The sequence below is a fragment of the Neophocaena asiaeorientalis genome, unplaced genomic scaffold (genome assembly GCF_003031525.2).
Source record: "Neophocaena asiaeorientalis asiaeorientalis breed wild unplaced genomic scaffold, Neophocaena_asiaeorientalis_V1.1 scaffold692, whole genome shotgun sequence".
NCBI lineage: Eukaryota > Metazoa > Chordata > Mammalia > Artiodactyla > Phocoenidae > Neophocaena > Neophocaena asiaeorientalis.
In genome coordinates, this window is record NW_020172814.1 from 1,148,629 (window position 1) to 1,173,913 (window position 25,285).

A 25,285-nucleotide genomic window follows, 5' to 3' on the forward strand; every position below is an offset into this window, starting at 1 on the left:
TGCCTACTTTCTGGAGGGTTTTTATCATAAATGGGTGTTGAATTTTGTCGAAAGCTTTCTCTGCATCTATTGAGATGATCATATGGTTTTGATCCTTCAATTTGTTGATATGGTGTATCACATTGATGATTTACGTATATTATAGAATCCTTGCATTCCTGGGATAAACCCCACTTGATCATTGTGTATGATCCTTTTAATGTGCTGCTGGATTCTGTTTGCTAGTATTCTGTTGAGGATTTTTGCATCTATGTTCATCAGTGATATTGGCCTGTAGTTTTCATTTTTTGTAGCATCTTTGTCTGGTTTTGGTATCAGGGTGATGGTGGCTTCGTGGAATGAGTTTGGGAGTGTTCCTCCCTCTGATATATTTTGGAAGAGTTTGAGAAGGAGGGGTGTTTTCTCTTCTCTAAGATAGATATTTACCTGTGAATCCATCTGGCCCTGGGCTTTTGTTTGTTGAAAGATTTTTAGTCACAGTTTCAATGTTAATGCTTGTGGTTGGTCTCTTTATATTTCCTATTTCTTCCTGGTTTAGTCTTGGAAGCTTGTGCTTTTCTAAGAATTTGTGCATTTTTTCCAGGTTGTCCATTTTAGTGGCATATAGTCGCTTGTAGTAATCTTTCATGATCCTTTGTATTTCTGCAGTGTCAGTTGTTACTTCTCCTTTTTCATTTCTAATTCTATTGATTTGAGTCTTCTCCCTTTTTTTCTTGATGAATCTAGCTAATGGTTTGTCAATTTGTTTATCTTCTCAAAGAACCAGCTTTTAGTTTTATTGATCTTTGCTATTGTTTTCTTCACTTTTTTCTAATTAATTCTGATCTGATCTTTATGATTTCTTTCCTTCTGCTAACTTTGGGGTCTTTTTATTCTTCCTTCTGCAATTGCTTTAGGTGTAAGGTTAGGTTGTTTATTTTAGACGTTTCTCGTTTCTGGAGGTAGGATTGTATTGCGAAAAACTTCCCTCTTAGAACTCCTTTTGATGCATCCCATAGGTTTTGGGCCATCGTGTTTTCCTTGTCATTTGTTTCTAGGTATTTTTTTATTTCCTCTTTGATATCTACAGTGATCTCTTGGTTATTAAGTAGTGTATTGTTTATTTTTTATTTTTATTTTTTTTTACGGTACGTGGGCCTCTCACTGTTGTGGCCTCTCCCATTGCGGAGCACAGGCTCCGGATGCGCAGGCTCAGCGGCCACGGCTCATGGGCCTAGCCGCTCCGCGGCATGTGGGATCTTCCCAGACCGGGGCACGAACCCGTGTCCCCTGCATCGGCAGGCGGACTCTCAACCACTGTGCCACCAGGGAAGCCTGTGTTTGTATTTTTTACAGATATTTTCCTGTAATTGATTATCTAGTCTCATAGCGTTGGGTTCATAAATGATACTTGATATCATTACAATTTTCTTATATTTACCAAGGCTTGATTTGTGACCCAAGATATGATCTATCCTGGAGAATGTTCTATAAGCACTTGAGAAGAAAGTGTATTCTGTTGTTTTTGAATGGAATGTCCTATAGATATCAATGAAGTCCATCTTGTTTAATGTATCATGGAAATCTTGTGTTTCCTTATTTATTTTCATTTTGAATGATCTGTCCATTGGTGAAAGTGGGGTGTTAACGTCCCCTACTATGATTGTGTTACTGTTGATTTCCCCTTTATGGCTGTTAGCATTTGCCTTATGTATTGATGTGCTCCTATATTTGGTGCATAAATATTTACAATTGTTCTATCATCTTCTTGGATTGATCCCTTGATCATTACATAGTGTCCTTCTTTGTCTCTTGTAATAGTCTTTATTTTAAAGTCTATTTTGTCTGATATGAGAATTGTTACTTCAGCTTTCTTTTGAATTCCATTTGCATGGAATACCTTTTTCCATCCCCTCACTTTCAGTCTGTATGTGTCCCTAGGTCTGAAGTGGGTCTCTTGTAGATGGCATATATATGAGTCTTGTTTTTGTATCCATTCAGCCAGTCTATGTCTTTTGGTTGGAGCATTTAATCCATTTACATTTAAGGTAATTATCGATATGTATGTTCATATTACCATTTTCTTAATTGTTTGGGTTTGTTATTGTAGGTCTTTTCCTTCTCTTGTGTTTCCTGCCAGAGAAGTTCTTTTAGTGTTTGTTGTAAAGCTTGTTTGGTGGTGCTGAATTCTCTTAGCTTTTGCTTGTCTGTAAAGGTTTTAATTCTTCTTTGGAATCTGAATGAGATCCTTGCTGGGTAGAGTAATCTTGGTTGTAGGCTTTTCCCTTTCAACACTTTAAGTATGTCCTGCCACTCCCTTCTGGCTTACAGAGTTTCTGCTGAAAGATCAGCTGTTAACCTTATGGGTATTCCCTTGTATATTATTGGTTGTTTTTCCCTTGCTGCTTTTAATATCTTTTCTTTGTATTCATTTTTTGATCATTTGATTAATATGTGTCTTGACATGTTTCTCCTTGGATTTATCCTGTATGGGACTCTCTGTGCTTCCTGGACTTGATTCACTATTTCCTTTCCCATATTAGGGAAAATTTCAACTATAATCTCTTCAAATATCTTCTCAGTCCCTTTCTTTTTCTCTTCTTCTTCTGGGACCCCTATAATTTGAATGTTGGTGCGTTTAATGTTGCTCCAGAGGTCTCTGAGACTGTCTTCAATTCTTTTCATTCTTTTTTCTTTATTCTGCTCTGCAGTAGTTATTTCCACTATTTTATCTTCCAGGTCAGTTATCCATTCTTCTGCCTCAGCTATTCTGCTATTGATTCTTTCTAGAGAATTTTTAATTTCATTTATTGTGTTGTTCATCATTGTTTGTTTGCTCTGTAGTTCTTCTACGTCCTTGTTAAATGTTTCTTGAATTTTCTGCATTCTATTTCCAAGATTTTGGATCATCTTTACTATCATTACTCTGAATTCTTTTTCAGGTAGGCTGCCTATTTCCTCTTCATTTGTTTGTTCTGGTGGGTTTTTACCTTGTTCCTTCATCTGCTGTGTATTTCTCTGTCTTCTCATTTTGCTTAAATTACTGTGTTTGTGGTCTCTTTTTTGCAGTGTGCACGTTCGTAGTTCCCATTTATTTTTGGTGTCTGCCCCCAGCGTGTAAGGTTGGTTCAGTGGGTTTTGTAGGCTTCCTGGTGGAGGGGAGTAGTGCCTGTGTTCTGGTGGATGAGGTTGGATCTTGTCTTTCTGGTGGGGAGGACCGTGTTCGGGTGTGTGTTTTGGGGTGTCTGTGAACTTAGTATGATTTTAGGCAGCCTCTCTGCTAATGGGTGGGGTTGTGCTCCTGTCTTGCTAGTTGTTTGGCATGGGGTGTCCAGCACTGGAGCTTGCTGCTCGTTGAGTGGAGCTGGGTCTTAGCATTGAGATGGAGATCTGTGGAAGAGGTTTTGCTATTTGATATTACGTGGAGGTGGGAGGTCTCTGGTGGATCAATGTGCTGAACTCGCCTCTCCCACCTGAGAGGCACAGGCCTTACACCCAGCCGGAGCACCAAGACCCTGTCAGACACACGGTTCAGAAGAAAAGGGAGAAAAAAAGAAAGAAAGAAAGAAAATAAGTAAAATAAAGTTATTAGAATAAAAAGTAATTATTAAAAATAAAAGTTTAAAAAGTAATAAACAAAAAATAAAGAAAGAAGAGAGCAAGCAAATCAAAAAGTAAATCCACCAATGATAACAAGTGCTAAAAACTATACTAAAAAAAGGGAAAGAAAGAACCCTAGGCCAAATGGTGAAAGCAAAGCTATACAGACAAAATCACACACAGAAGCATACAGATACACACTCACAAAAAGAGAAAAAGGAAAAAAATATATATATCGTTGCTCCCAAAGTCCACCTCCTTAATTCGGGATGATTCCTTGTCTATTCAGGTATTCCACAGATGCAGGTACATCAAGTTGATTGTGGAGATTTAATCCGCTGCTCCTGAGGCTGCTGGGAGAGATTTCCCTTTCTCTTCTTTGTTCGCACAGCTCCTAGGTTTCTGCTTTGGATTTGGCCCCGCCTCTGCGTGTAGGTCGCCGGAGGGCTCTGTTCTTCGCTCAGACAGGGCGGGGTTAAAGGAGCAGCCGATTCGGGGGCTCCGGCTCACTCAGGCCACAAGGAGGGAGGGGCACGGAGTGCGGGGCGAGCCTGCGGCGGCAGAGGCCGGCGTGACGTTGCACCAGCCTGAGGCGCTCCGTGCGTTCTCCCGGGGGAGTTGTCCCTGGATCACGGGACCCTGGCAGTGGCGGGCTGCACAGGCTCCCCGGAAGGGGGGTGTGGAGAGTGACCTGTGCTCGCACACAGGTTTCTTGGTGGCGGCAGCAGCAGCCTTAGCGTCTCATGCCCGTCTCTGGGGTCCGCGCTGTTAGCCGCGGCTCGCGCCCGTCTCTAGAGCTCCTTTAAGAGGCGCTCTTAATCTCCTCTCTTCGCGCACCAGGAAACAAAGAGGGAAAAAAACCCTCTCGCCTCTTCGGCAGCTCCAGGTTTTTTCCCGGACTCCCTCCCGGCTAGCCGTGGAGCACTAACCCCTTCAGGCTGTGTTCACGCAGCCAACCCCAGTCCTCTCCCTGGGATCCGATCTCCAAAGCCCGAGCCTCAGCTCCCAGCCCCGCCCGCCCGGGCGGGTGAGCAGACAAGCCTCTCGGGCTGGTGAGTGTCGGTCGGCACCGGTCCTCTGTGTGGGAATCTCTCCGCTTTGCCCTCTGCACCCCTGTTGCTGCGCTCCCCTCCGTGGCTCCGAAGCTTGCCCCCGCCCCGCCACCCGTCTCTGCCAGTGAAGGGGCTACCAGTGTGTGGAAGCTTTTCCTCCTTCATGTTCCCTCCTAGAGGTGCAGGCCCCGTCCCTATTCTTTTGTCTCTGTTTTTTCTTTTTCCTTTTGACCAACCCAGGTACATGGGGGAGTTTCTTGCCTTTTGGGAAGTCTGAGGTCTTCTGCCAGCATTCACGAGGTGTTCTGTAGGAGCTGTTCCACATGTAGATGTATTTCTGATGTATTTGTGGGGAGGAAGGTGATCTCCCCGTCTTACTCCTCCGCCATCTTGAAGGTCTCCTCTCATTGTGATCTTTACACAAACAACGAGCCTGCATGATAAAACTAAATTTTCTTACAGGAGGATACTGAGAGTAAAAGGGAGTGACTGCTTTGTCCACATCACAGATATAATAAGTGACGAAGCTTATATGGAAGAAATCTGGCTGACTCCAAAGGCTCTTCTCTTCCCACAGTATTAAAAATTTTGTTTTTAATGCCTTATGATTTTCTGAGATATTTTCCTCATATTTGTAGTCATACTTGTTATACTGTGTGTTTGATCTTTGATAAGAGGACATAATCACGCCCAACTTTAATGTGAGGTATGGAATAGTTAGAATACACACTTGTAAAATTCCTATTTTTGCTACCACGAGCAAGGCATTTTGCATACTCAAATATATTCCATATTTACAACACCTACTTGAGACATTTTCCCATTTCTACCTTTTGAAAAAATACTGTTTTGTACCATCATATCCCCTACTGGGTAGATCTTGATATTGGCCAGACCAGTCACTTTTAAATACATTTTTCTTTCTTGACAAATGACACCTTACAAGGAAGCCACTAAGGAAAGTAGTTAAAGAGGAGCTGCTCCAGCTGAAGCTGAGATAAGGGTGGGAGCTATGGGCACAGAAGGGTGGCTTTCTACACACATTTTCAGGATCCTTTAACGCCTGGCAGCAGCCTTTGACCTCTTCCTGGAAACACCGGTGCTCTAAAAATCACTGCGTTAGCCCAACTTTATTTTTCTAATGAATATCAGAAGGGATTTTTAAATGTGTGTGTGTATGAACTTTTTTTTTTTGAGTATGAAGTTTTTGAGTCTTGGAGCTTATTCTTGACTCCAATCATAATACTTTGGTAATAAACACCCCAAAATGAACCAAAGTACATAGAACAGCCACAAAACTGATAAACAAAAATAAAAACAAAGCCAAAAGGGTAACAAATGTACTATATTAAAGATATCTGGATGGACTGTTGAGTATGGTGGCTGCCCCTCTGGTGGTAATTTAGGGTTTTAGTCACGTTTATACAACATGCAGCCTTTTCCTCCCTCCCTGACCTTCCCTTGTTTCACTTCTCCAGACCAGTTAATAACTCTATCTTCCTCCCTCACAGCTCCCAGGATTAACTCATTTTATCTTTCTCCTTTTGAGGTCCACCCACTGTTATTTACTACTGTACACTCTATTCTAATCACATTCTGTCACTGAATGTATTATAAACATCATCTCCACATATTCACTTATTTGGTCCTTTCTGCCTGAATTTCTCTTCCTTCCCTCTTTTCTTTATTTAGAAGACTTCAACTATTAAAAAAAAAAAAAGATAAAATATACCCAGCCCTCTACCTCACTCAACCTTGCTAAGCAAAATTATCACTTGAGCCTATGTACTGAGCTAGCACTACGTGTATAAACTTTTAATGATGTTTACCATAGTGAATCATTTCTCTCCCTTTTCTCCCAGTTAGACAGAACTCCTTTAGGGGGAGGGCTGAATCATATTCTTTTATCATGTTCCCATGCCCAGCATACACCTGGCCCTTAGTAGGTGCTCTAAAAATCAGTGAATAGATGTCTAAAGAAGATGTCTTAAAATATCACATTTTTCCAGTAGGTGCCACCATGCCATGAAAATATTTCAGCCTTAAAGTTGCCTGTTTTTATTGAGTTGTACAAAATTAAGTGAATGTCTTTCTTTATCCATCTAATTGATAATGCACTTAGTTAAAATCAAAGATGGAACACTGTTGGACTCATTTCTGGGGTGTGAGTAGAGTGTACCTGAGGTCATCATGCACACACGTGCTTGGGACACATTCTTTTCAAGGCTTAGTGTTTAAATAAGCTTAACAAGGTCAAAGTGAAGGTCTGATTTAGCAAAAGATTCCATTGTAAACATAATGGCTATTTATATGAGACTTTAGGAATCTAAGGCAATGACCAAACCATTTGAAAATAATATGAGGATTACAACTTGAAGAAGAGTTGGTGAAAATAAAGAAAAGTGACCTATAAAAAGGAAAAAAAATACTTTTTCACAGAAATTTAGGCAGGTAGATCACAAAATATCTAGAAAAGTCTGATGATGTGTAATATATGATGCAGAAGCATTGCAAATCATTCACTGACCATTCCTGTATGTATGAAACTGCTTTAGATTCTGGTTGTTTTCAGCCCAATTTCTTCAGTGAATTTTATATCCCATGGTATAGACAAAGGGCTGAGACATCATTTTAGCATGAATATTAATTCCTCTGTTTGATACCATGTTTTGGCGATAATTTTTGCTGGCAAAAATTTTACTGAGTGGCAACTAAGTGCTGGGTCCCTATCCTAGGTACTTGAAATAAAGAGGGCAGTAGAATAGTTTCACCACACAAGAGGCATAAAATGCAGTTGCAAAGTTAGATTTTTTTTTTCATTTCATACACGTTAAATTACATCAAGTTTCCCTAATTCTCAACATGGAGTCTCTTTACTTCAGCGAACTCCAAAGAAATACTGGGCATGAAGGTCCTTGAGTTTATTTTAACTTTTTAAGAAGCCAAAAGGCTGAACAAATTTGTATCCTTAGAAAGCTGAACAAATCTTTAGTTGGCATTAAATCATATCTCTGTCTCCTTTTTTGTTTTTAAAAATTTTTATCTTTTGATTTTAGATATTAGACGGCTTAAAGTGTCATGCTTGTTATGTCTTAATAAAAAGAAGTACTTCCTTTTAGTAAGTAATACGAGTGTAGGGGTGAATTAACTTTATTCAACAACTAATAATATATTTCTTGATATTCTGGGTTAGCTCTGTGTCATGGCATTTTCACAATAAACCTCTCAAGTTGTTGTTATAATCAGACCCACTTTGTAGATGTCAAAACAGCGGTTCAAATGGTTGTGATTTGCCCAAGAACATTCCAGAAATTATATGGTGGAGCTGAAGTTTAAGCCAAAGCTTCTGCCTCACATCCTATATTAGTCATTCCAAACAGATCACTAAGAGACAGATTCCAGCATTCTTGTTTTGTGTTTACACGAGATGTTCATCATCTTTAAAAATTCTAGATCCTATTAAAATGCTAAAGGAAAGGAGAGCTCTCTTTTCCTTTTCATCAGCGATTTCTCCATAGAAGTGTCCAGGACTTAATAAATTAACACTTTTCCCCTGAGTTGGTTTCAGAAACCAACTCAGGGGAAACTCTGAACTTCATACTTAGTGATTGAGAGAACTCAACAATAATTTCCAGACAACAGACATCTAGGGTAGTCTTCAACTTAACCGTTAAACCCTATGAAATTCAATCTGTCAGAGCAAGTACAACACAAGATGGCAGTAGGAGGGGGTGAAAATAAGTAAATTATTCAAAAGAACTGAGCTGACTTAGCAAGGCTTATTCTGCCACTGTTTTATTTCCCTCCGTGTGAAAAATAAGTCATGATCCCGACCACTTCCTTAAGGTCAATGTTCTTGCCTCCATGCTCATCTAGCAACTGTTGGATAGCAGGCAGGGTTAAACCATATACAGATGCTTTTGCCTTTGTTTGATGCTAAGGACAAATAAACAATCAACTATGCAAATGCTACAAGCAAGGGAAACTGTTATCTACACATGTTTAATTACCCAAGTTTTTACCACAGTACCAAGGCACCAGCATGCTACTTGGGCTTTTGGATAATTTGAGTCATCTCTTTTCTAAACTCCCTTACTCTCTCCTTTTAAATAACCATTTTTTCATTTGCTCTACCCAAAAAAATCTTAAGCTATCAAAATAGAGGCTTAAACAGAATGGTAGGCAAAACAGGAGGGAAGGGAAAAGAGGTTGAGAAGATTCTCCAACTCACACCTATTGCTGATCACACACTTTACACGTTTTCCCTGTACACATGGAATTGCATGCATTTTTCTTTAGAACATCTAAAAGCTGAAATTAACCGCTTGCCCACTAATTACGATTCCAAATTTTTCTGAATCAATAGGAGAAATAACATAGACTAGAGTGCACTTCCGTTCTACCAACTCTCATCCCAATTCCTCTCTCCTTCCTTCCTCTCTGCTCCCACTATATAGTTAAGATCACTTGTTTAATAGACCATTCTATGACTCAAAAGAAATTTTTGGTCAGGAAATTCTGGCCCATGTGGGATTTTTTTTTTTCTTGAAATTAAGTGAATTTAACTTGATTGAGAGAAAGCTTTTTGGAAATAATTATAAAAGTAAGAACTTAGCAATGTCAAACTAGAAATGCTGAGGTTAAAATAGCCAGCAGTAGCACCTTTCTATTAATAACTCTGTGTGTGTGTGTTATTTATGGAAGAGTTCTTTCTGTTTCTGCCAAGTGGCCATGTTTCCTCAGTGACATTTCTTTACAAGGCTCTGCAAGCATCTCTCCATTGCTTGGTAAGAAAGTTCTCTCAAGAGCTGTGCTTTCATGATGGAAATTTCTGAATTCTCATCTAATTCACAATCTAAATATTTCAGGTATTCAAAGGTAATTGTGAAACATAAAGGTGTATTCCAACTTGGAAAGAAATACATTAAAATTTTAAAGTTCTGAATTTAAAAGTTAACTTACCCTTTAAGAAAGTTCAGATGAAAAGTTTCTGCCACCAAAGTGGTTAGTCACTGAGAGTATGTTCTTGGACAGCCTTTGGAGAAAACAACAGAAGACCTTCACCTTGGTTCACATTGCACCTAATAATTGTAAATGATGCATGGCTAAGTGATATATGTATAGTAGTGTAGATGCACCAGGGTACTCAACTCTGAGAAGGCTTGCCAACCAGTACATCCAGATTGGCTTCTCATATAGTTCATGTCCAATGAGAGTCATAGGAAAAGTCTCAGCATCAGTAGGAACTCTTCTGTCTGACCATCAGTGAAGTATAGTTATAAAAATTTAGCATTAAGAGGAAGAACAAAACACCTAATTTTAGATTTTAGAAAGTAATGGAGATGCTGAGTAGCTGTGTAGGATGTAAGATTCATTGAAAGGACCAAACGACCAAAATACTAACTTTAACTGATAGATGAAATATGCTTCATCCATACAATGGAATCTAGAGTCATCAATTAAAAAAACACTAATAAGGGATAGCATTTCCAATGTCACAGAAAGGGGGAAAAATTCACGGACAAGGACATCATTTCATAGATGTGTTTGAATGAGGAAAAGCAAATTGCATAATAGGGTGATCTCAATCCCTTATATGTGTGACGTTTTATTGTTTACATTCATGAGAATGTAAAATTATCTAAACAGTCTATACGATCTATACTTCTGGAAGAAAAATTCTCAGAGTTAATGACCATATGTTATTACTGTCATTTTTATATGAAGTATAAAACACCATGAACATACCAGATAGAGATAAATGACTGCCAGGTGAGTTGCTGCGGCCAGTGAGTTGGTGTAGCTTCAAGAAGTGGGCTGTCCTGGGGCTTGAACTGAGACTTCCCAAGTTTGCTTAGCAAGGCAATCATACTGCCACTAGGCTGTCACAAATGACTTTAAGTTCTAAGGGAGTCTTCATAATGTTATCCTGGGATTTTTATTCATATCAAATGTGGAGAATTTCAAATGATGAGTAAGTGTAAGCTCTTCATTCCGTCCTAGAATTTAGTGGATTTTCAGCACATGTGAGTTTAGAAGTGTTTTTGCGATAGATCAAAGGTGTGCTAGCTCTTCTTCTGTTTTGGGCTTTACTCTTCAGTGGACCAATGAATAATAGAACTATGATGATAAGATAGTCATGATGATGGAAACGATAAAAAATCTGAGATGTTGGTCATCACTGATGCCTCTGAAGGTAACAGCGAACATACTTGCACAGGTAATCCATTCATTGTGTCCATTCAGAGTATCCACGTGGGCTACAACACCATGGCTGTTTTTGCGAATTGTCGGGAGTTATAAGGATGACTATAGTTACTTCGGTTGACACCACCTTCTTCTGTCTCTCTGTTTGTTCCTAGAATGCAGACTCAACAGTACCTGCAGCAGCGTCGGAAATTTGCAGCTGCCTTCCTGGCATTTATCTTCATTTTAGCAGCTGTGGATACTGCTGAAGCAGGAAAGAAAGAGAAACCAGGTAAGCAACATGGTTATGAACACAAAACTCTTCACTGATTCACATCCATCTAATCCAACTACCTGATTTTTGTCTTTCCTCCTTCCCTCCCTCCCTCCTTTTCTTTCTTCTCCCTTCCTTCCTTCCAAGTATTTAAAGGAACCTAAGTGACATCCCCTCTGATTCCACCCCACACTCTAAGTCCTGAAGTATAGGCGGTGATCATTAACTATTGACTGAAATAATAATGATCATATTAACAGCTACAACATACAGAAAATTGACCAGCAATCAAGTGTTTTACTTATGTTGACACTCTTCCTCAAAAAGAGTCCTGCAAGCAAGTTTTGTTTTATCTCATACTTACAAAGGAGGAAACTGAACCTTAGAGAGGATAAAGCACCTTTTCTGTGTCACTCGCAATGTCATAAGGAGGCTGTGGAGCTGACAGTCTATTACATCTGTGGTCCATCACATTTAATTTATGCTATTCCATCTATAAGACAGAGAAAGGGACATTGACATGCATTGAAATGGCTAATCTGACAACTGTTACTTCTCAAAGAATATTTTCTCATTTTTTAGGTTTAACTGACTTTGATCGTCTTCTCTTTTTCAGAAATGTTTACTTCTAAAAGATGTCAGTAAATCACTTAGCACAGTCCCTGGCACATAGTAAGAGTTAAATGAATATTAGTTCTAGCTCCTTAGGTTTCTTTCTCCATTCTCTTGGTCATTGGTTGATTCAACCATTCAGCTAACACCTATCGAGTTCCTACTCTTTACTGGACACTGAAGATAGAGGTTAAAAGCACAACCATGCAGTTATGGAGCTCAGGAATTAACTTGGTTATATCTAGCAGTTAAAGAGTTTTCTGGACGTTGATTGTTTTTCCTTCCGCCCTTTCAGAAAAGAAAGTGAAGAAGTCCGACTGTGGAGAATGGCAGTGGAGTGTGTGTGTGCCCACCAGTGGGGACTGTGGGCTGGGCACCCGGGAGGGCACCCGGACCGGAGCTGAGTGTAAACAAACCATGAAGACCCAGAGATGTAAGATCCCCTGCAACTGGAAAAAGCAATTTGGAGGTAAATCCCACCCCTTCTGTCCTATTGATTTAGTTGTCCACCCTGAGATAATTCTGTCATTCTTCCATCAGGCATCTTTTTGAGGTTGACTCTATTTATTATTTTAACAAGTTTATTTTATCAGATGCAAAATAACCAAGCATCTTGCCTAACCCCAGGTCCCTCATTTTCAATTCTACCAGAATTTGGGGCCAGACAGTTTTTTGTCCTGGAGGGAGGGCTGTCCTGTGCATTGTAGGATAATTAACTGCATCTCTGACTTCTACCCACTAGTTTCTTGTGGTGCTCCCCACCTCACCAACTGCACCAACTGAAAATATCTCCAGATATCGCTGCATGTTTCCTTTCGGTGGGCGTGTCAGAATAGTCCCTGACTGAGGCCACTGTCTTACCAAAATGGACAGAAAATATGCCCTTGATCCCTCCTAGCAGTGTTGTCTTTCCTTCTTCTATTTCTAGATTCCTTTGATCTTCCCTTCCTCTTTTCTTACTTATTCTCCTCCTCCTCCAGGTCTCTTTCTGTTATTTCCAGGCCCTCTCTCTCTTTTTTTTCCCTCCCCACTCTCCACACTGTTTCATAGATTTACTTACCAGATCCAGCAGGGCTACTATGAGCCACTTTTCACAGATTTTCTCTCACTGACTATTGCCAGTTTCATGCTGACCTCATCTCCTCATTTGAGAAGGAATCTTTCACACTTCCAACTTTAAACCCACCACTGAACACCCAAATCGCCTGTTTTTTCACATTCTAGATTCTTTGTCTTTCTCAGCCATAGTGGGACACAATGCCCCAAATATTCTCACTGGTTTACAGAAATGTGCTTTGGCCTATTGATCAATGGAGAAGGATAGTGAATATACGCACTATATCTTTTTCATTCTCTACAGCCTTTGGGGTTATAACTTTTTATGAATGGAGGTAAATTCTATAAAGGCATGGTGAAATTCAGGTACATTTGATCTTAAATTCTATACGGGTACCCTAAAGAACTACATGCAAAATGTCCTAAAAAGTGTGTCTTAAAGGTCTTATACCTAGAATATATAAAGAGCTCTCAAAACTAACAATCCAATTAGAAAGTGGGCAAAAGACATGAACAAACATTTTACTGAAGAGGATATATAGGTGGCAAATAAACACCTGAAAAGATGTTCACCATCTTTTCTCCATTAGGAAAATACAAATGAAAACCAAGAGACATCACTATATACTACACACCTATCAGAACGGCTAAAATTAGAAATAACCTCAATTGCTAGCGAGGATGCAGAGAAACTAGATCACTCATACATTGGTGATGGGAAGACAGAATCATAGAGCCACACTGGCAAAGAGTATGGCAGTTTTTCACAAAACTGAACTTGTGTTTACCATACAATGCAGTGGTTTCACCCTTAGGCATTTATCCTAGAGAAATGGAAATTTATGTTCTTATAAAAACCTATACATGAATGTATATAGCAGCTTTAGCGGTTACCAAAAGTTGGGAATGACCCAGATAATCTTTCAGCTGGTGAATGGTTAAACAAACTGGGGTACATCCATACCATGGAGGATTCCTCAACAAAGGAACAGACAGACTATTGATTAATACAACTTGGATGGACCTTCAGGAAATTTTGCTGAGCAAAACAAGCCAGTCTCAAAAGATTACATACTGTATGATTCCGTTTATATAACATTCGTAAAATGACACAGTTACAGAGGTGGAGAACAGATTAGTAATTGCCAAGGGTTAAGGAGGTAGGAAAGGAAGAAGGAAACTAAGTCCTGACTGTAAAAGGATAACCCGAGGGACCCTTGTGTTAGAAGTTGTTTGAATACTAACGGTGGGGGTACTCACTCTTACCTACACATGTGATAAAGCCACAGAGGATTAAATGTGCACACGTACATATACACCAATGAGTGCAGGTGAAACTGGGGAAACCTAAATAACATCTATGGACTGTGTCCACGTCAATTTCCTGGTGGCGCTATTGGACTATAGCTATGCAGGATATCACCACTGAGGGAAACGGGGTGCAGGGTATATGGGATCTCTCTGTATTATTTCTTGCATGTGAACCTACACTTACCTCACTACAAAAAGTTAACAAAAGTGTCTATTTTCATGGCACTCCAAGAGGAACTCACAGATTTCTGTTTGGTCCTACCCTGCCTCTAGCGGAGTGCAAATACCAGTTCCAGGCCTGGGGAGAATGTGACCTGAACACGGCCTTGAAGACCAGAACTGGAAGCCTGAAGCGAGCCCTCCACAACGCTGACTGTCAGAAGACAGTCACCATCTCCAAGCCCTGTGGCAAACTGACTAAGCCCAAACCTCAAGGTAGGTTCCTGCCTTTGAACCATAATTTTTTTTTTTTTTTAAAGAAGATGTTGGGGGTAGGACTTTATTAATTAATTAATTTGTTTTTGCTGTGTTGGGTCTTCGTTTCTGTGCGAGGGCTTTCTCGAGTTGTGGCAAGCAGGGGCCACTCTTCATCGCGGTTCGCGGGCCTCACTATCGCGGCCTCTCTTGTTGCGGAGCACAGGCTCCAGACGCGCAGGCTCAGTACTTGTGGCTCACGGGCCTAGTTGCTCCGCGGCATGTGGGATCCTCCCAGACCAGGGCTCGAACCCGTGTCCCCTGCATTAGCAGGCAGATTCTCAACCACTGCGCCACCAGGGAAGCCCCTGAACCATAATTTTAATCTGAGTGGATTGACGGACTCAGGCAGGATCTTCAGATGTGCAAACTCAAATTTTCCAGAAGGAAATCTTGGGTGAATTACCTTTAGAAAGGGACTGAGAAAGGCTCATATATTGAGCATCGTACAAGTACTTTTCAGCAGGCAACTGATGAATTCAAATTGAAGTCCTCTGCACAGATGGGGGGGTAGGAACAGTCTCCTCGCACAAATAAACAACTTAGCAAAACAGGCCAATTAAGACAGCTGCATGGTGACTATATATTTCAAGCCCTAAATCAGGACTACATCCTGACAAGTATGGACAAACTTAGAAAGATCAAGAGGCTGAAAATTAAAAATCAAGTCTCTCCTAGATTATCAACATATATAGTTTTCATGAAATCAGTTAAATTATTTTATATTTTTCCTTTTTCTACCACATAACTTGATAGGTTCTGTATTTCTAATATTTTTTTCAGAGCCTTTATATTTGTTTAGTTAGATTAGCTTACCAACTACATTTATCATGGAATTTCAGAATTACGTAGAGCTATCTTTCTATCCATTCCCAGAAAGTCAGACTCTGCTCTCATGCTGGAGAAAGTAAACCAAACCAAATATCACGGCCATGGTTTCATACAAATAGAATCCCAGCTGAGGGAAGACAAAGAGGTGTTAAACTCTTTTATTTCATTGTTGTATGGGCTGAGTTATTTCCCCCAAAATTCAAATGCTTAAGTCCTAACCCACAGCACCTCAGAATGTGACTGTATGTGGAGAGAGAGCCTTTAAAGAAGAGATCAGAGTTAAATGAAGTCATATGGGTGGACCTATTCCAATATGACTGGCATATAAGAAGAGGAGATTAGGACACAGACGGACACACAAGGAAGACCATGTGAAGACACAGGGAGAAGACAGCCATCTACAAGCCAGTGAGCAAGGCCTCAGAAGAAATCAGCCCTGCTGACATCTCCATTTTGGACTTCTGGCCTCCAGAACTGTGAGAAAATCAATTTCTATTATTTAAGCCACGCACTTTTTGGTTCGGCGTATGGCAGCCCTAGCAACTGAATACAGTGGGCCTCAGTGAACTCTGCATTAAAATATCTCCTTGGCCTTTGCTCATTTTTGATTCTAAAATGGACCTGAAAATTCATACGGGCTAGATTAATTATAAGGAGAAACTCAGAAAAATGAAATCCATAATAAATGAATATAAGAATATCCCCAGAAACTGGGGAGGGATTGGCTGACTTGCCACTGATGGTCAGGAAGGACCCCTTTCACAGGCCTCACTCTTTTAGCCTCTGATGAGGTGGTCCATAGAAATGGTTACCTCCCGCTTCAGGATGGCTAGAAGCAGGGTGGACCTGTAGGTGAATGTCTAGGATTCAGGCTGCTCTTTCCAGAGCAGGGAAGCCTCTGCTGACTGTAGTGCATATCTGGAAGGCATGACGTGGAGCTAGGGTCAGGGCACTGAGTTCGTGTGCCAACTGTACAAATGTCACTCATCTGGAGACAACTACACAGATCTAATGGAAATCAGTGGCCTTATCTATTCAGTGAGATAGTCCCCAAAGTGGAAGAACTAACAGATACAGTTTTCAAAGTAACTGATTTTTAACCTAGGCAGAGAACCAACATCTTCAGCATAAATATAGAGTGGGAAAAGAAAAGGGATTGAAGACGTCTCTATGTTCCAGTCCAGTGGTTCTCAACCTGGGCTGCACACACAACTTTCTATGGGAACTTATAAAAGTCCCAGTACCCAAGTATAACCCAGACCAACTAAATCAGCGTCAGTCATTTTGAAAATAAAAATGTTCTTTAGGAGATTTCAGTATCAACTAAAATTGAGACTTACTGCCCTAGTGTGAAATTCATAGACACACACACACACACACACACACACACACACACACACAAGCACACATGCCATCCTTGTTCTCTCCTGCGGTGAGAGAAACTGCAGCTTAATGGATGGGGAGGAAAAAAATGGGATCGTGATTAAGTAGGTGGTGGATGATGGTGGGGCTGGGTGAATATGGGGAATGTTGAAAAGTTTGGAATCTATCGGACAAAATGGGAACGTGATTAAAAAAGACTCCTCAGAATATTTGATAAATACATTAAGTGAGGCTCCTTTTTAATGGGACTGGTGAATAGTTCACCGTTTTACATTTCCCATTTAGTGATATGTAATGAAGGTTAAAAGTCTGATTCAGGCTTGAAAAATAGTGGTAAAAATATTTCAAGTGTGTAGACATTCTGTAATTTTTTATGTCAAAAATTAAGGTAGATAATTAATTGAAAATGGAATTACCCTGAGGTCTGTGTTTCACAACATTACCAGTTATGCATTTCGTAGGTCATTAAAATGTAATCTTCTTTTTGTGCATAACATACCTTTTGTTAAAACTAATCTTTTCCCTCTCAACAGTGGAGGGTTCTATGAATCCTGTTTTGGCACCAGGAACTCTGCACAAAGAATAATCTTATCCTACGAGTTGAGCTAGGGAGACATGTCAGATAGAAGGTTTTCTTAATGGGATTCACTCACACTTTCCATGACATACGTTTCCTGGTTTAAGTAAAATGTAACAGGTGGCATGTGTGGGTTTCATGTATATTTATACCATTTTTCTCAAATAATCATGAATGGATATTGCAGCTTTCCCTGTGTGAACTTCTGCACTTAAGATAGCTCCCCTATTTCTGATCAATGGAAAAACAAGTACTAAGATGGGATCTCTATTATGATTAGTATTGCTCTGTTTCTAATCTCACACCTTGCTTTAAGTGTTTTACATATATTATCTCATAAAAATTCCATATATCCTTGCAAGTAAATAGTGGTATGAAGGAAACTGAGGAACCCTGGTTAATTTATTCAATATTTGCCCAGGGTTACGTCTCTAATAAATGACAGAGTCCACATTTGGTTGACTCTAAATTCATGTTCTCTTTTATACCCTGCAGATTGCTCACTTAATCTCACGTGAGTATAAGGTAACCTCCATGAGTTTATCTTCCTTTGAAATAGGAGAAGGTGAGGTTTGTAAAGCCCAATACTGATGTGCAGGATGATGCCCAAACAGAAGAAGACAATTTCCAGGACATTATTTCTAAACTTGTTATGAAAGACATCTCCCAGAACATAAGTTTCAGGAGGATGGGGACCTGGTCTATTTTGTTCTCCACTGTATCCCTTTTGCTTAGAACATGGAGTAGCACATAGTTAAGTGCTGGATAAATACTTGTAAAATAAATAAATGCTAAAAGAGGAGAAAAAGGTTTTGTACACTAGATCCACCAAAGACTGGTGGAAGCTGTGGTAAAGAAGTCATTTAAGCAAATTTTTCTCAAAGTTATATAATAATAAATTAGTTTCTTCCTTTATTCAGGAAAGACTAAGTCATCAATGCTCTCTCCTATTTTAGCTGAGGACATGAAAAAGACAGAGGGAGGTAGGGGACCTGCTAATTTGACTCGGGCACTGTCATAGGCACTCCTCATCATTTAATTTATTTTATTATTTTTTTTATCGGGATATAGTTGTTTTACAATGTTGTGTTAGTTTCTACTGTACAGTGAAGTGGAGTTCTCTGTGCTATACAGCGGGTTCTCATTAGGGATCTGTTTTATACGCCTTAGTGCATGTATGTCAATCCCAATCTCCCAATTCATCCCACCCCCCCTTCACCCCTTTGTGTCCATACGTTTGTTCTCTACATCTGTGTCTCTATTTCCTTCTTGCAAACCAGTTCATCTGTACCATTTTTCTAGATTCCACATATATGCGTTAATATACGATATTTGTTTTTCTCTTTCTGACTTACTTCACTCTGAAGGCCAGACTCGAGGTCCATCCACGTCTCTACAAATGACCCAATTTCGTTCCTTTTTACCTCATCATTTAATTTAACTTGAAGCTTAATTTAAGCTTCAAAGCAACACTATGTAGTGCATTTTATTTATCCTACTTTATGTATAAGAAAATACAGGCTCAGAGAGGTTAAGCAATTTGCCCGAGGTTTCACAGCTTGTAAGTGTTGAAACCAGGATTCAAATTCAAAGTCAGACTGACTCAGAAGACCCACTGCCTCTTCAATTGCACCGTGCTGCCACTAGGTTTTACAAACTCATGAAACTCTGGTAGTATTAGATAAATCTCAATTCCTAGACTCATTACATGGTAGAGCTTCTAGGGACCTTGCCTGTGATTGATGGGACCCTCATGTAACAAATGAGGACAAAAAAAAACCAGTGATTCATCCAAGTCCCCCTCTTTTTGAGTAGCAGAATCAGTTCCAGGCTTTGTGCTCTTTTGACATCATTAGTCTGCCTTTTTAAACCCAGTCACCGACCTTATAGCTAGCATGTACCTTTTTTTCGCCACACATCATTATCCTCCTCATGAAACACATCATCAGGTTCTGGGATTTTTTTGTCTGTTTTTTTTTGTTTTATAAAACTCTTTTGCTCGGTTACTGGCCTCTTGTTTTGGGAAATGGTAGTGGATCAATATGCAAAGTGCATGATTTTCAGTGTGAAAAACATGCTGTTTAAATTTTAGAATGGAATATGAAGATGTTGGGAAGGCTGTGACAACCCAGCATGAAATCGAGGAAAGATGGGGAAACATCCCCCTTGTGGGATAATCGTTGTGACTTGATTATTAAAAAGGCTAAAAGATTAAAAGACTTGCCTGGGGAGAGGAGAGAACGGACGCATGGACACAGTGGGAGAGGGGGAGGGTGGGATGAATTGGGAGATTAGTTTTGACATAAATACACTACCATGTGTAAAATAGATAGCTAGTGGGAACCTGCAGTATAGCACAGGGAGCTCAGCTCAGTTCTCTGTGATGACCTATATGGACGGGATGGTGGGTGGGGAGAATGGGAGGGAGGTCCAAGAGGGAGGGGAGATATGTATACATATAGCTGATTCATTTCATTGTATAGCAGAAACTAACACAACATTGTAAAACAATTATACTCCAATTAAAATAAAATAAAATAAAATAAAGTACTGGGGGAAAAAAAAAGACGTGCTTGGGGAGAGGAGGCGCTTAATATCTAGAATTGCCATCTAAACTTTGGGAAATTACTAAATTACTAAATATCCCACTTGCTTTGGTTAAAAATTGTCTTAAAATTCATTACACTCCATTCTAACAGCATTATCTTTTGAGGTGGAGAAGCGGTCCTTCCTATGGCTGTGTCAATATTGTACAAACTCTGTTCTCTAGCCTTGGTCCACACTTTCAGTGATACCAGATATCAGGTTGGAAATCCTTATCTAAAGGTTCTCTTGTGTTGGAATCCCACTTAATCTGAAGAGAGGTTTTAGTCATTCACTTCTATATTACATACACAGAAGAAGGGAGACTATTGATGTTCTAATGTAGACATAAGAGTTGAAAGATGCAAAATTGGAATGTAGCTTTCCTGGGGACGGGACAGATTGCTCTGGGGAAGGTCATTGATTGACTGAAAGGTTACAACTGGAATTTGCTTAATTGCTGCCAGAATCCGGCAGGGAGACATTGGTGAGCAATTGTGTGGGCTCTTGAGATTTTAATTTCTTAGGAAAAGAGATTGAGAGCATTAATTAAAATTTGTCATTGAGAAAATCCCGTATCTGTCAGAGTTTTTAGCCGCAGCAAGATCTTTTCTAGCTAATGAAGCAGGAAGGGGTTGATTGAAGAGTATTATATAGCTCACACAATCTCTGCAAGGGCCAGAGGATTTGACTTGGATTCATCAACATTGCAGAGAAGGCAAGAGATTCAAGAGAAATCACACCATACGGGACTGATAGAGCAGAGACCCTCTTGTTGAAATTACCCACTGCTCAGCACATATAATACTAAGAATTGGACACTGGAAACTTCACCTTCCCTGTACCCCTAAAACCAGACACATCCACCTCCTTTCTTGCCAAAATGTCCAATATCCCCAAATTCGGCCTTATTTTCTACTTGTTCACTTCTCCCTCTAAGACTCATTTAAGAGTGCCTGCATGGTAGAAAGTAGGTCACATAAAATTCTGTTGTAAGAGCGTCTGGGAAATGTCTATAACTTTCCAAACTCTGCCTGTAAATATGAGAAGAGAAGCTGAAAGGGATTTGAATTGCTCTTCAGTAAGTGATCCTTCAGGGAGTATGTGTTGGCGTATATCATCAGACCTACCCTTCTCTCCTGTCGCTCTAGAAGAGGCATTGATGACATTTCTTGGAGAGAAAGCTGCCCAGAGTAATCATATTGGACCAGTTGAGTACTCAACTGTAGAGAGAGTGAGGTCTTTCCTTCTTGGAACCACCAGTCATTCTTTGTTGAGTCATTTCAGTCTTTTCAGTTTGAAAATAACGCACAGGAATAATTGAGCTGTGGCCAGTCTGGGCTGACAGTGCTATATCAAAGATCAGAGCAGAGAACCCTTCGGAGGGCAAATCACTGTTCTCCAAGACACAAGTGTTTCTTAGTGGTCCCCCTGGAGGATGGACTCACTGTAGAATTAGAAGATGGTCGAGCTGAATGGGACTCAGGATGGGCCCTTCTGTGGGGAAGCTGTGGTCCTCCAGGCAGTGCTGTCTGTGGGAGCAGGTACAGCCCAGGGGAGCAGGCTGCTGGTAGCTATCACCAGAGTGCAGAGTCAAAGATGAGGCCAAGGTGGGGGCTTGTGTGGAAGGCACCTAGGTGAACTGAGATTTTCCTATAGGTGCCACAAATGATATAGCCTAATGACCATCTTGGATCATTCTAGAATCTTGAGTTATGATTGACCTGGAAATTATTAGTTGCTTTATAAACAAGATACATAAATATTGTGAAGTATTGTGAAACTCCTTTTGATACTGACAGGCCAGCTTGGCATATATCTGCTTCCGAGTTTGCCTGACAGAAGGGTATTCACAAATGGTTTCTGGGGTGGGCAGAGGGAGAAGCACATGGATGGACGTCTGTGCACAAGTGGTCCAGGCAAGAGTGTTAATCCCTCTTGCTGTCCTGTCCACCAATTCATGCTCTGCTGGTACCAAGTCCTTGTTAAACTTCCCTGCTCTCGATAACCCTAATTCCTTTTAGTTCTTCCCAGCCCTTTCTAAAAGTTTTGCCATGTCGCTGCTCTCTCTTTTTGGATGATTTCCTAGCCCTCTCAGGTTTGGCAATTCATCTTTAAAGATCAAAAGGACAGCAACCATTTAAGTGTGAGATTCAGCTGTGTGCAGGACACAGCATTTAGCAACTGATCATTAAATGGGAAAGGGGGTCAGTAAAGTGATATTCCCAGCATTCTCAATTCTCTCCCGCTAAGTAGATTCTTTTGTTAGTTCTTTTAAAGATAAAAGATGCTCCCCAACATTTCTTTCTATTTTCTGGGCTCTGACATCCCTTGGGATTGAGCATGCAGCCCTCTGTGGATGAGCTTTGCTAGGCTGACAGACTTTTAACTGTGCTGAGAGAGGTGAATGCACAGAATCCCACTGTAGGCCAGCCTGGAATGTGCTCCCTCACCTCTAAGACCCCTGATGCGGTTGATGGCTGCTGCCCTTGTATTTGACCAGAAAGAGGCAGCCTGGGGCATCTTATGGGGATTTTGTTCTTTTTGATCAGAGGGAAACGCTCTTATTCAGTTTGGCCTCAAGGTTTTCATTTCTTTTTTATTCTGCTTGTGGAAATCTTTGAATGTCTATTTTATTTCCCATCCATGATACTGTTCTTGAAGTGAGAAAATCTAATTCTGCAACTTTCTTATTAGAATATCTGTTTTGTCTTCTGTAAACTAAAGTCTTCAATGAATATCTCATAGCACTATTGTAAAGGTGAAGTAATTTATGTAAAAATGCCTGATAAATGTGCAGTGTTTTTCAGACTGTTTCCTTCCTTCCAGATGGATTTCTTGAGGTGGGGGTTTCCCTCAGCACCTTTTCAGGCAAGAGAATTATGGTGATTACAATGATAGTAATTACAGTTCATATTTCATGAGAGCCTAGTAGGTTTTGATTATAGCTGGGTACATTGCTCACACATTGTGTCATTGAATATTCACAAAAACTCTGTGAAATAGTTACTATGCTCATCCCCAATTTTATGTATAAGGAAACTATGGCTTAGAGAAGTGAGATGCCTAGCGTAAGGTGATACAGCTAATAGGCAGAGGAGCCAGGACTTAAATACAAGGCAGCCTGACTCTAGATCTCCTGCATTATGTACAGCTCCTACCCCTGTATCTATGCAACATGGGCATCTCAGTTTCTTATCTAAGAAAGGTAATGAATTTCAGACCCACTTATTCTTCCTAAAATCCCTCTTTTATCCTCACTTCCACCAGCAACAGAATCAGATCCCGGCTCGTTAGCAGGACGTGATCATCCAGTTTGGCTCCTGCCAGATCCTTGTTCCTGGCATTGCCTGTATACTCTGCCTCAGCCACATCAAACTCCCAGAGATGGCCGAACGGGCCATGAACTCTTATATGTCCATTTCTTTGCACCTATGGTTGTAGAAACCTGGAACTTGTTCTCCTTCTTCTATACTTCATACATTTCATTCTGTAAAACCCAGCTCGTTCATTGAGCAAGTATTTATGGAGTGGGTTCTATAGGCTAGAGTTAGCACCAGGGATAAATCAGTGACCTGTACGGACCTATAGTGCAACAGGAAAAACAGGAGGATACATCCCAGTGGACTGCTCAGAGCACAAAGGCTATGAAGGAGAGCAGCATGCTGTCCCTTGGCATTGTTTCCAATTTATTCACTTATTTATAAAATCTATTAAGAGCCTACAGTGGTAAAGGTTGTATGTTAGGTGCTACTGATATTAAACAAGTGTCCTTCCCTCTTACTGCTATGTTCTAGTGGTGGTGGTGGGTAGATAACAGTGACCAAAATAAATAACTAGTAATTAAAATTAGAACTACATATTAGAGTAAGTGGTCTTAAAATCTAAAGAGCCAACTGTCCGAGTGACCAAAAGGGAAGGGGGCTGGGGGCTAAGTTAGATAGAGAAACTGGGGAAAGCTCCTTTGAGGGGTAACTTTTGAACTTGGACTTGAAGACATAGAGCAGCTAGCCATACTAATGTTCTAAATGAAACAAGGGGAAGTTCAAAGTCCTGAGGCCAAAAAGAGCTTGTTTTGTTCAAGGATTAGAAAAGAGATCAATATGAGAACTTGACAGACTTCCCTTCCCGATCCTTGAGTCGCTGCCTTTTCTCCGAGGGCTGGTTCCTCTGATAAGACTTTCATCCCTGCCTCTGCCGTGAGTGCATGTCTGCCTTGCCCTACCCTGAACCTCTTGAGGTCAGGAGCCACAACCCATTCCCCTTTGCAAGTTACCACATCTCATGTCCCTAGTCCCTGAGAGGAGCTCAACATATAGTACCGAATTGATGAATGAATGATGTGTCCAACTAAACTGTCCTGGTCTGGCTCGCTAGAGCACATCATTCATTCATTGGCTGCCCAAAAATGTATAGAGAAATCACAGTTAAAGCACAGGACACTCACCTGGAAGAAGAGTCACCTGGGTGTTTTACTCCCATCCTTATTAAAAAATTTTTGTTTCTAATGGCTGGGACAGACGTGAGGACCAGGAACTATAAATGCTCGTAGAGTTTACTTCATGCTGTGTGTCTGCTTCCATCTCCCTTGGTAAATTCCGTGCTCAGAGGCTCATTAGCTGTGCACACACAAAACAGCTATGTAATAATTAGCATCAAGGAAGGCTGCATAATAGAACACTGTTTGCACTAATTAGATACTGGGTTGAGAGACCTTCTTTTTATTTCCCCCTGAAGCTTCTGCATTCCTCCTTTCTAACTTTTGCTTTGTGTTTTAGGTTTTAGCTATTATCATCAGCATTTCTTGAGCATCACAAAAGTAGTTGCTATTTATTGAGTATTTACAACGTGACAGGCACCATACTAAGCCCTTAGCATGCATTGTCTCACTCGGTCCCCACCAAAGCCCCAAGGAGTTTGGTTCGCATTTTACAAAGGAGGACACTAAGGTTGCAACCTGCACAAGGTCACTAGCCAGTGAGGGGTCAGGCTTGAACTTGAAGTCAGGACTGTGTCCAGAGTTCTTTTCTATTATACCAGTTCTTCCTAAACTGAGTGCTTCCTATGGGATCTCTTTGGGTATTGTAAAATAAATGAATAGTTTTGGTTTCTGTTTTAACGATAATTCTAAAACATCGGTATAAGCGCGTTTGGTGTCATTTACGATTGAGTCATGTCAGATAATTTTTGACTCAAGCTTGTCTTTGTGTAATGATTGGATGGGAGCAAATGATAGCTTTTAGTGCTGCAATTCTCGAGCTGGGGTCCTCTAAAGGGGTTGAGTTCCTCCAGAGTAAGACACAGCAGTGCAATGCACCCTGTTACACTCCGTGGCCTCCAAGGCTCGACCCAGGGCTGGATTCAGGG

General features: G+C 40.5%; 1 protein-coding gene across 2 annotated transcripts in view; it reads left to right on the forward strand.

Annotated features, from left to right (window-relative positions):
- The window catches only part of PTN (pleiotrophin), a 95,793-nt gene that overhangs the window by 63,811 nt on the left and 6,697 nt on the right, over positions 1-25,285 (forward strand). For both annotated transcript variants that reach the window (XM_024741649.1, XM_024741650.1), the window contains exons 2-4: positions 10,994-11,109; positions 11,999-12,172; positions 14,344-14,505. In XM_024741649.1, coding sequence (XP_024597417.1) covers positions 10,995-11,109; positions 11,999-12,172; positions 14,344-14,505 — 451 coding nt within the window. In that variant the 5' untranslated portion in view covers position 10,994. The remainder of the gene's footprint in view (positions 1-10,993; positions 11,110-11,998; positions 12,173-14,343; positions 14,506-25,285) is intronic.